Genomic DNA, 12,736 nt, shown 5'->3' on the forward strand with positions numbered 1-12,736 from the left:
CAGCACCTGCAACAAGAGGATTGTGGAACACCTCAGGATAAAGTAGAGATGGCTGAGGCAGGTACAAAGACACTTGAAATTCACCAATCCACTGAAGACATGGAACCTGAGGCCCCCTGAAAGCCAATATGTGACAAGAAACTAAATATTTTGTATGGAGTTTTAATGGACCATTGAAAAACAGTATGCTTCCAATTACAAGTACATTATTCCCAAAGTCTAGTGTTCAGTAAAAAAACACCTATTGAAAATATTCCACTGCACATTCTACATACACAGTCAATTTCAAAACACATATGCACAGTTCCTGGTACCACAGATGTCAGGTTTTGGTGTTTTTTAATCTTACCCAAACTACATGTCAGTACCCACTGAGTGTTACTCATCAAAATGCCACTGTTTTGTCACTTACTGCTAAGTGCTTGACATTGTGATGTAACTTGGTAGCGAAAAAATAAAGGCGTATGTATGGCTACGAAGAAAGGGGCTTCAGCTTACTTCCCAATCAAATTAACACTTGCCTCAATGGACAGGATGCCTATGAATTGAATCCCCGTGTACTTTTAGTTTTACTCAAATGACCACATGCCACTCTACAGAGACAAATAGTTTTCGTGAGCTGATGGAGATCTTCATGAAGGCCTGAGATCTACAAATAGAAACTAGTGTAAGCAGAGTGCAAGTAGAAAGAGAAGGCCCCGGGTCTCATGCACTTAAAAACAATTACCATTTGTTAGTTCTGACATACAGAGTTTCACCCTAACATGATTGTTGCAAAATGACTGGAGAACATTGAAACCAGTGTGGCTGGCTATAGGCATAGGCAGGATAGGGACCAATATTTAAGAGTTGTGGGGGTCCCAGCTCTGGCTTTGACTTCTGGCATCTAAATGAATTGGACAATAGGGTCAGGACTATACAATAATTGGAAATACTGAGTAAGTCTGGGTTGAAATACTGTCCTCCTCTTGTCTATGTGGCCAAAAAGTACCAGAGTTCTTAAAGCACATAAGGTCCCACATGTAAGGCTGATTCCGTGTGTGGCTACAATGGAGAATTCTGGGCTGTCTTCCTGTGAATGCTCCCACCTCATCCCGGGCCTGAATCTCTTTTGGGGGGGGGGTCTTATCTAACTGTCCCTCTCTACAGTGGGTCACAATTTTTATCATACATGTTTTAAAGCATAGATTAAAATCTATGCAGCTCAACCCAGAAAAACCAAATGGCACACTCATAATACATTAATATATATTAATTATATAATAATATAATTGGCAGTCGTGGTATTCAAAAATTGTCAAACCATTCTTTGACCATTGTGTCTTTGGAATATTTCTATTAGTGGTTGTTGTTAAAGGCTACTCCCAGAATGGCTTGAGGATTTTTTATGGCCCTCTCTATAGTCTTAACTATTGTTTTCAGAGAAATCCAAGCAGAACATGGCACTGACATCGTTTGTAAGTTCAGAACTTAAACCTGGAGGAACCTTATACTAAACATGTAGCCAGTACAGAAATTCTTTTTACAGTATTTTAACAGGTGCTCATCCAGGGACTACTTTTCCTGGGAGGGAGGTCACTATTAAGGCAGTCTATTTCACTTTTGAAGAAATCTAATAATGAGAAATTCATTCTAACCCAAAGTTTACAAACCTCTGCTCTGTTGCCAGTTTTAGTGTCCGACTTTGGCCAGCTGAACCGTCAGGTGAGACATCAGATCCTTCCCCTACAACGCACAACTGAGCAAAGGAAGCTGGGAGAAAAGCCCATTACTCTCCAATCTTTTCTGGAGCCTTCCTGAGCCAGCATGGTGAATCATAAGATCGTCTAAATTGTAGGCAGAGAGCACTGCACCCAAAGTCACATACTAAGCAGCATCACTAAATTGATAAGCTGTCAAGGAAGCAACATCTCTATGCAGCAGCAGCAGACTTAGGAGGGAAAAGCAGGCCAACCAAGTATTTGCAGAGGGGGTTGGCATAGTTAAGCGTAATCCATTCGCTAGTGTCCTGTGACTCAAACACATGGATTAGAACCAAACACCAGTGTCATTAGCGCAATGCTTACTGGGATGATTTTGCTTAGGTTCATATGAGAATAAACCATACATGAGGATTTGAACATGTCAGTGTGTATTTTTATACATCTACATTTCTAATCATCACCACCTTTATCTAATTCATGCTTAGAAATCATCGTTTCCATTGTTATTTTTGCTGTAATACAGCTCAGAATCTTATTTTTCCCTTTGTTAGAAATGTCATAAATTGCTTGGCAAGAGTCTGGTGGTGGCATCTGCTAGCTACTTAATGGAACACTTTAAGCTCTTTCACTCCTTCATGCGGCTGGGTTCTAGGTTTAAACTGTGATTTAAAAACACGTAAATCTCTCAGGACTAAAGTCAGAAGTGTCCTGAGACACACAAGAAGGGGAAAATAGCAGAAATCACGCATAATACACTTGGCTCAATAAAGCTTTTTTGTTTTTTAACTGCTCTACAATTTCAATTTGAAAGGTTCTGTTTCAAAAGTAGAACCTTATCTTTTACCCTCACACGCACGCACATGCGTGTGTGTGTGTGTGTGTGTGTGTGTGTGTGAATACCACCAGAGGGCACAGTAGTTCTTACGCTACAGACTAACCAACTTACTGCACACTTTTGAACAGAGTCCCTACATCTAACAGCATGAAGAACTTGCTTTGGAGCTACTGTTCAAATCAACGGTGTGGCCTAACATGCAATGTTCCAGTTGTTCCTCTACAGCTAAAACCTGCTTAACAGCTTCTTCAAAGGCCACTGTCACATTGGTATCATCTTTGGCACTTGTTTCTAGATAAGGATAATTTCCATTCTCCATGCACCAGGCTTTTGCCTCCTCAGTCGTCACTTGCCTATTCTCTTTGTCTACCTTGTTACCCAGAACCACAAAGGGGAAATGCTCCGGATCCTTTACATCCGCATAGTAAATGAATTCTTTTTGCCAGTTACCAAGGTTCTCGAAACTCTGCCGGTCATCCACACTGAACGTCAGCAGGCAGCAATCTGCTCCCCGGTAGAATGGTGTTCTAAGGCTCTTGAAACGCTCCTGCCCTGCAGTGTCCCAGATCTGAAGTGTCACAAAGCGTCCATCTACCTCCAGATCTCGATTTAAGAACTCTACCCCAATGGTGTGAAAAGCCTGGGAGTCGAACTTGTTGGTCACATAACGGTTCATAAGTGAGCTTTTCCCAACTCCACCATCACCCAAGAGGATGACCTTTAGGAGAAGGGATTTCCCACTCATTGCTGCAGCACCAAACAGGGAGAAGTCTGCAAACAAAAGAACCTGAAAATACATGAAAGGGTAGGAAGGAAAATAGTTAAACCTGAGACAAATCAAGCTCACAGAAAATTCCCCTGATTTATAAGGCCCCTGATAATGATCTTACATGATCACTACTAAATTTAAAAAGGGGAAAGGAAGAAACCTCTGTTGATAAAATAGGGAAACCTGGCCTAGTTTTTTGAGGATTCTTACCTGGGCAAGGGATGGCTGAAAGCCATGAGTAAGCCAACTCATGGATGGTTCCATAATTTGTTCAGGTGTGACACTGTTCTAGGGGAGAGAACCTGGGACAGGTGTGCCACTCAAATGTGTGAGCATGTTAGCTTCTAAACGAGATACAAATGCAAAACTTATTTGAGGTTTTAATGTTTGCTTCTGTTATTGGAAGGTAGACAAGCTGTATTCTTGATTCTCTCAGTCAAGACCTGGGTAGCAATTAGACTGGACCCAAGAATATGAAAAAGAGAAAAAAATCAACTTTCTCTAAGTATTTCCTCCCATTATACTTGCATTGAGATGGATATTCTAATATTTCATATTTTTTTCTTCATGGTACAATGACACTTAAGTTGATGACAGTTGACTAGTATCAATGTAACAGGTATTAACCAAAGAGCACCTTATGGTATTCTTGAATTTAGTTTTTATTATCACAAAACAATATATGAAAAATTATGATAAAATCTAAAGCGTCAATAATCATCATGTAGCATTTTTCTTTTACCTACATAAAATATTTATACATGGGCAACTTAGAATACATGTTAAAATAAAATATTCTGTTAGGTGCTGTCACATTGGGTCTATGCTGGAAACTCAACAATGCTGATATTAATTGGGTAAAGTAATATTTATTATGCAAGAGCCTCAAAAGAAGGAAACCTAAATACTGATCAAAGAAGTGCATGCAAAAGAGATTCTAACAGCAATACACTTAAAAGGTCATTCAAAACCTTAATAGTCCTTAACATTATTTTGGAATTATTTTTAAAAGTATAGTCACTTTAACAGAAGAAAATGTAAAGTATCAAAATTCATAGCATGATCTCATGAAATACTTACCCAGCTGGGTTTTTCACAATTTCAGCCTTCTCCCTTGTCCCTCTTGTTGATTTATTCTTTTATTAGGGTTCTAAAATCAGAATGGGGAGTAAATTTTTAATAATATATAATGAAATGGAAATGAGTCTATAGAAGAAAAATATTCAATTCAGGGAGAAATCCCATAGCAATCTCAAGTAACCTGTGGGCAATCCTCACAAACACACTTAAAAGCTCAAACTGTTACAGGTGTTTAATGTGATCATTATCTAAATGTGTAACTTCAATTTACCCTAATCTGATTGGACTCTGTGTGGTTATTTTTTTTTAAAAAAAAAAAAACTGTTTTGTGTTGTCTTTCGGCTGAATGCTCTATTCAATGTAAAAGTAAATAAAAGCAAATAGGTGATATTCCAAGAAGTAAAATTTGGTAGCGTGAAAGCAGAGAAGTTTAAGATAAATCAGAGGCAACTTTCCTTCCCTTTATACCTACCAATAGTCCCACTTCAAAAACCACCAGTGCACCCACCCGTCTGCCTTGAGGCAGCCTGCAATTGATTCTCATAATCAGAGAAGAAACCATTAATATGCTTATGGACTTATAGTATACTTTCTTAGCTAATTATTTTATTCATTAGTTGATAGTATCGGTCTTGAAACCAAGGTTTTGGTTGGTTGGTTTGGAGACAAGTTCTCTCTATGTAGCCCAAGGTGGTCTGGAGCTCACTATGTAGCTTGAGATGGCCTGATTCTTCTGCCTCAATACTCCTGAGTGATGAGGTTACAGGTATTCACAATCATACAATCATGCCTTACTTGAACACAGGTTTTAATATTTAGCTGTCCTTACTACAAACACATTCGCTTAATATTAATAGTTAATTTGGCATATATTAATGAAGCAAAAACTAAAATAGTGGTCCAAAAAGACAAATAGTTCCTATGCTTGTTAAGTATGTTTTTTGAGGAATAAAGAAGCTGTTTAAAAAAACAGCTCAGTTGTTTAATTATCTTACGTTGTTTTGCAAAGCTAATCAGGTATTTGTTGACTATCTAAATCAGTAGCTAAAATGGAAGCCACACCTTCTAAGTTGCTAAGCTTTATCCTCCTTCTTAGGCTAAATCTACTCTATAGAATCTTAAATTTTCTACCATTTCTGTTTGCTTGATTTTTGTCCACACTTTTCTGCTTTCAAATTTCTGTCTTTGGAACTATAGCTCACGTGACAAATATTTCTTGAAATTATGGTGAACCAGATTTGTTAGCACAGTTTTTTATTCTCCTTTTTGTTTGGCTTTGCTTCTGATAAGCTGGAGAAGGCCACAGGACCTCAGCGGGCGAGGCAAGTCTTCTACCACTGATCTATGGTAACACTTCATACTGTATTTTCAATGCTGGCCTGCAATATAATTTCGCCGTTCAAAACGCTTCAACTCTCATTTTTAAAAGCAACATAAGGAATTAAAAATTTGCATAAACTATATATGACTGTTATAAGTGGTAGATACCAAATAAATGTCCTTAAGTATCTAGAAAACAGATGTTAACGCCATTATAACTCACTAACCCATTTTCCTAGCTGTGGATAAATTCTTTAGATAGGCCAAAACCACAGTGAATATGGAAACTAAATGCCCAGCTCCAGGAATAATGATGAGTATTAACAACAATCTGAGAATTCTCTAGTTCGTAATGTGCACACATAGTTCTAGGTACATAAACTATATGGTATGGGGAAAAGAGGCAAAATAAGGTCCTCCTTGCTGCTATACCATTCCTTTGTTTTATGGAGCTATTAGTTCCTCCTTGTTCTTTAGCGTGTAACAATGCCTGGTGAACATCTGCATGTTGCATAGAGTCTCTGTGTTGGAGGGGTCTTCAGGATCTTCTGGTATAACCCTTCTGCTGATGTTTGAGAAAGAACTGAGTACTTACCATGTGCTGTACCATTACCAAGGGGATATTCTACACCAGTGATTATCAACCTTCCTAATGCTACAACTTTTTAATATAGTTCCTCACGTTGGGGTGACCCCTCCAATGCCCAATTGTTTGGTTGCTACTTCATAACTGTAATTTTGCTACTATTTGAATCGTAATGTAAATACCTGATATATGCTATATGACCCCTTGAAAGGATCATTTGACCCCCAAAGGGGTTACAACCCACAGGTTGAGAACTGCCGCTCCACAGCTCCACATCCTGCCCCATTTCCAATGCCCATTTATTTGCTAAAGATAGAAAGATACACAGTTTAGGCGGGTCTTCTTGCCCTTAGTCACGATATCCTGCTGACTTGGCTTCAAATGCCTATTCCGACTCCTCTACTTCTAACTTCCATGTTAAAAATTAGAATCCTGCTCTGTTGCCCAGGCTGGCATCAGGATCGCGGTCTTAGACAATTTGGTAGAATATTTGAATGCACTGAGTTTGACCCTCCACACCATATAAAACCAGGCATGGTGACAGATATGTATAACTATAGCACTCAGGAAGTGGATGCAGGAAGATCAGAAGTTCAAGCTCATACTCAGCTACAAGAGTTCAAGTCCATTCAGGGACAATAGGACTTGCGGAGAGGAGTGAATGCTTGACAGGTATAGAAAAGAGATAAGGGTGTGCTGGATGTGAGAAAAATCAGAATGCATTCTATATCTGTATAAATAGTCAATGATCAAATTTAATAAAAATTATTTGGGAATTTTGAAAAGGAAAATAAAATATTTTCCACTAGTCCTTTATAGTAAAAAAAAAAAAACAGAATATGTACGTCCCCAGCACACAGAAATGGTTAATATTTAAGGAAATGGAAGCAATTATAACCCTCCAATCATTACATATTATATATTTGTATAAAATGATTGTATTATGCCCCCGAAATAGTCCACCTTTTATGTCTCAATAAAACAAGTTATTATTTGCAGTTGATATTATCACACTGCTTGATGTTGTTAACGGACTTCTTAAAAAAATATCTTTCCTTCACAACTGATTTAAAGGTCCTCTGCTTGTGTGTATTTTTGAAGCCTCTTCAGTATGTGGTCCCAGAATACATCATAGAAATAAGCAATAAGTATTTATGATTTAACATATTAGGTAGGTACCCAGAACTAATACCTTGGAATTTATAACAATCCATCCACGATCCTGTAGGACATCCAAAAGTTATCACATACAATGTAACTTAAAAATACAAATTATGAATTTATCTGGATTCCTTTCTAGACAGGACTTAACAAATTCCACCTGTTGAAAGTTCATGGAAGCTTCCCATTTCCCCATTGCTACACTCACATCTTAAAATAAATATTTTCTACAATATCTCTATTCCTACCAAAAACAAGAGAATAATGATATCCACTTTGTTTTCAGTGGAGGCTGTCATCCCTGTTATTATGTTTGAAGGTGAGGATGATTTATGTTAGTGCATATTCAAATTGAAAATAGCTTTGACAGTATAAAAATCAATTAAATCAAATCCCCTCCCCCAGGAAAAGCCAAATTTGGCCAAACATAGAAAGGAGAAAGCATTAAGCAGAGAGAAGACTTCCTGATAACAACAAATATATCTAACGTGAAGGTGAAATTCAGTGTGGTTCCCATATTATGCTAGATCTGAACCGAATATTCATTTTTCTTTTCTTTCTTTTTTATTTTTTTTTTAATCCCTGGGAATCAAACCTAGGGCACTGTGCCTTAAACACCAATCTACACCTCCAGTCCTTGGACCGTAATATTTATTCTAATTTTGGTTCCATTCAGAGAAATAGCTGGCTTTGACTCAAATGTTGTCTTGGATAACAAGATGAATCAGGAATTCATATAACCAATATTCTTAGCTCCCTATTCTTCAGTGCAGTTGAGATCTTTTGAATCAGCTATGTTTGCACCCACACAGGCTTCTTAAGATTACGGTATTTAGTTGGGGGTGCTTGAGATTGGGAGCAGAGAGAATAAAACAAGGAAAGGTTGAATCTTTTAAAATAACGCATTTTATTATGATGACGGCAGCGCCAGCTCATTTTCCATGGGTTAGAAAGATGCTCACAATCAGTAGCGCAGGCTGTTTAGGAGCAAGTCTTGACAGGGGTGTGTACTGCAGGGCTTGGTGGGGGAAGAAGGGGGGGCAGACAATGGCTGAGAGTGGTCTTCACGGGGGAGGGAACATGCTTGGAGCTATGAGGAAAGTCCATCTTGTGGAGACATGCTGATTGGGGCTATTCAGTTGGCTGTTGAATCCTGAAATATTATTCAGAAATACTGCACCAGAGAAATGGGTGTGGCTTTTTTAATGTATGTGAAAATCAACACAAGAAAGAAATGATTGATCTTTGAGACCCTCTAATTTAAATGGTGTAGGTTGATTGCTTCCCATACAACCTGATGCTGGAAAGGGGGTTGTTTTACGGTGGGGAAGCCCTGTGACGCACTCAATTTACTTTGCAGAGTTCGGTTATCAGCTACACCCATGCTACAAAGTCTAGATGCCATAGCTGTCATACCACTGAAATGCTATTCCTAACTTCATGCAGGCATTTACATCATATATGCAGCCCAGTGTTCAGTGTGGAAATGCATGTCTAATCTTTCATTCCTCATAACAGTTCTGGGCCAATAAGCCCAAAGACATACTTGATAGGAACTTGGCACTGTCCCCAGGCCACGTCTTCCTTAATAGGCTGCCTGGAAGTAAAGGTTTTCAGGACACTAATAAAACGTCCTTAGGAGACCAGGAATGCTGGCATAGCCACAAGGGGAACACTGCTTCAGTATTGGGAACTTAGAAAGTGAAACGTCACGCATAGTCCCAACTACCTCAGACCCAGGTCCTCTCACCTCATCCCCAGCTCCTAGAGCCAGTGGACTGTGGCGCATGCGCAGTGAACCACACCCGCTCCCCACGGAGCCCTGCGCCTCTCTGCCCCGCTCTGGCAGCCACTTCAGATTACTCAGCAACGCCCCCCTCCACTGTCCCCTACCTCCGACTACAACCTCAGCAGCTTCTAGGCCCCTTGACTGAGGGGCCAGTGGCCCCGGCGATGACCTAAGTTGCCCTTTCTCCCTCTTCCCCACAGGCCCCCCACCTCCTGGCCTCCCGGGTCCAGCAGCCCTCGCCCCCTCTTCCTATCCCCGTGCAGACACCTTACCCAACACAATGGGAAGGAGAAAGGACAGGGCTACCGATGCCGGGCAGTTCAGTTCTGCGCGCCTCTAGCCTGGCTCCTCAGCGACCGGGTCACAGCTCGCGCTGTCGCCTCGTCCTCAATGGGGCAGCAAGTGCAGCTTGGACCTCGGTGGCCTGACAGCTGCCGCTCGCTCCCGCCGCTGCCGCCGCGCAGCGTCTTCTCGCGCCCGCGCCCGCGCCCGCCAGGGGAGGGGGCGGGGCCCGCGCCGCCTCCCCGTGCCCCCTTCTTGACGCTGGGGACCCACTGTAGCCGCCTCCCGTCGGTTCTTGTGGAGAGTGTTCCCTGGCTGTCTTGCTCTTCCTTCTCTTCCTTCTCTTCCTTCATGCTCAGTTATCCAACCCGGATCTCCCTCATCTTTCTTCCCCTCCCAGCTGATTAGAAGCCACGGTGACAATGGACCATCAAATAACTGCTCTCATGGCTTAGCATCTCTTCTGCCTAGGGCCTAAAGTCTCAGGCAGAGCTAGCTATAGCCTCATTTCCCTCACTTACCAAAGGAACACACCGTTAACAAACGGTGTTCTTTTTGTATCTGCGTGTTCTATTTTGTTTTCGTGCCCAGAGGTTAGTACATACACCTTGCTTCAAATAGTTCAGGAAAACACACGAAAACAACACTTTAGTAGGCCCTGTTGGTACCTATTGCTCAAGAAATTCCTATGACGCTTCAAAAGAAAAGCCTGACATCTGTAACTCGGCCACAGAAAACACATAGTCCTTTACTCCTCGTTATCAATTACTGTTCCAGAGAATCACAGACAGCAGTACTCGAGGTTCCAGGAACTATTACTAGGGTAGAATTCAATGTTCTAAATAATCCCAGCCACCCTATAGGCCCTCCTGATTTCCTGTGGCCCTCTGATATCTTTGGCTAGTTTGTGATTAACCCACCTCTCTTCGGCCTCAAAAGCCAAAGGAAGGCAAAACTATTCAAGTAATTTACCCTGCTTTCCATCTATTTTTCAGTTATATTCATGTCTTAAGCGTCACTGCCTTCTGAACACCCATTCGTCCAGAAATGGTATGGCACTGCCGTCTCCCACCGTGTGTTCCACACACGCACCATCTCTCCATCCCACCGTGTGTTCCCCACACGCACCATCTCTCCATCCCACCGTGTGTTCCACACACGCACCATCTCTCCATCCCACCGTGTGTTCCCCACACGCACCATCTCTCCATCCCACCGTATGCTCCTCACACGCATCCATCTATGCCACTGTCTCCCTACCTCTTCACAAGGCACAACAACCAGTCTCATCAAGACTCTGCTTAAATGCCACTTCGAAGAATAGCCTTTCTTCGAAGGCTTTCTCCACAAGCCCATAACGAAGACAGTGCCTCAATTCATCTCTTATAGCCTCCTGTAGCTTGCTGTACTTTTATTTCACATCACAATCATATAATGTGACTTACGTGGCTTACAACTGTCTCCTCCACTAAACTATACTGCACTAATGGGTTCAGATACTGTGATTAAGTTCACAACTATATCCCTTAAAGTGAGATGCATATTACACACTAAGAAACTATTTATTAAATATGAATGAATGAATGATGTATCATCAATAAATGCTGATATTTTAAAATAAATGGATCTAATAGAATACCTTGCATGGTTTAAACCCATCTCACTTCTCACAAAAGCACACTACTCTTGGGATGGAAAAAAGTACATACCATCCTCTAAAGTAATTTTTACTGATTCTAATCTTCAAAAAAGAAAATTACTGAAAAAAAATACTTCTACAGTTTGAGTATGGTTCGTCCTTCAGTGGTTCATGTGTTGAAATTTGGTCCTCAGTATTAGGGTGGTAGGACCTTTAAGAGGTAGAGCCTGGTAGAATGTCATTAGGTTCCAAGAATGGACCCCTCAGGAATGGATTAATGATGATCTCACAAACTGGACTGGGTTTCTCAGGAGTGAGCTAAATATTATGGTAGTGAGATGCTACAAAGTAAGGGCACACCACGGACTTGTCTCTGATAGGTCATTTTTTGCTTCTTCATCCAGAGACCTCTCATCAAGATACAGGTGGCATTCCATTTATCTATAATGGTTGATCAAAACAAGCATCTTCGCAAGTTTCACAGCCTCAGATATTTTGGTATAGGGGTACAAAATGGATTAAGGTCTAAATATTTGTGCATATATATTTAATCTGTATATGTGTAATATTTGTAGATATATACTTTGTGTTTACTATGTGTTATTTTATATATACATTATAAAACACACACTAAAAACACTCAAACACAGAAATTGTTAAAGAAAGAAAAAGTAAATATTTTGATGTTACAATGTTTATTTTCTGAACTATAATGAAATAGTTTTGTGACGAGCTCTAAATATATGTCCTTAGTAGAGTTTCTTCTTCAGGCATAATAATCTAGACTCCTTTGTTCTTTTCCCAGTAATGTTGTTTTCTGACAGTTTCTAACAGTCTTTAAGAATCTTTTGAACCTACATATAATTGTTAAAGGCTTTTTAAAAAAAAATTCTAGCCTTAGATACCTAGTTCTGTAGTCAGGATCTCATGACTGCTAAAGACATTACACCGGTGGAAAGCCTAAGGGAGAGCAAGCCCTGATGTTAATCCAGAGACTCCTAAATACAAATTCTATATTTAAAAACATTTATATAGATCTTATAAGAAACAAAGAAGTAAATTTTCTTAACCCTGAACTATGCAAGGAATTCTTAGCTATGGTACCAATGATAAGAGATAGTGACTCCTTCAAACTGAAAATAACCTTTATGCTTCAAAAGGCTCATCAAAGCTCCCCCTGAGATAGCAACCTCCACAATACAGAGACTGATTTGTACAGCATCACCAACAAAAGGCTTAAGGCCTGGGCTTGCTGACTACTTTGTATCATGTAACACTGCTTCAATTTTCATATTTGTAAATGTGAGAAATAGTAATACTGTGATAATCATATGGACTTCCCCGCATACGCAGAAGCATCTTGGACTTGAGTCCAAGGAATCAAGGAATGTTAGTAATATTAACATCATGGAAATATGTCTTGGACATTAAATTTGCTATGCTTTTGGAAAAAAATAAGACAAGGGGCTGGGGTGATAAAGTTGATGGCACAAAAGGGCACAAAAGCACGAGTGGCTAGAATCAGATTCCCAGAACCCATGTAAAATGCAGGGCATAGACCATGGCAGTGTG

The 12,736-nt window shown here is 40.2% G+C and overlaps 1 protein-coding gene across 1 annotated transcript; it reads right to left on the bottom strand.

The window, feature by feature from the left end:
• On the bottom strand, nt 1-4,461 carry Rab9b (RAB9B, member RAS oncogene family). The gene is made up of 2 exons (XM_050124192.1): nt 4,388-4,461; nt 1-3,325 (listed from the first exon to the last, which is right to left on the bottom strand). Exon 2 carries the CDS (start codon nt 3,281-3,283, stop codon nt 2,678-2,680), a length of 606 nt encoding a protein of 201 aa, XP_049980149.1. The 5' UTR covers nt 3,284-3,325; nt 4,388-4,461; the 3' UTR covers nt 1-2,677.
• Nucleotides 4,462-12,736: the final 8,275 nt, after the last annotated feature.

This window comes from Alexandromys fortis, unplaced genomic scaffold, assembly GCF_014885135.2.
Source record: "Alexandromys fortis isolate MF-2015 unplaced genomic scaffold, M_Fortis_MF-2015_v1.1 scaffold_205, whole genome shotgun sequence".
Classification (NCBI taxonomy): domain Eukaryota; kingdom Metazoa; phylum Chordata; class Mammalia; order Rodentia; family Cricetidae; genus Alexandromys; species Alexandromys fortis.

What these genes read in the sequence shown, in the direction of transcription:
- Rab9b (XM_050124192.1), bottom strand. Translation starts at nt 3,283, where the DNA reads ATGAGTGGGAAATCCCTTCTCCTAAAGGTCATCCTCTTGGGTGATGGT.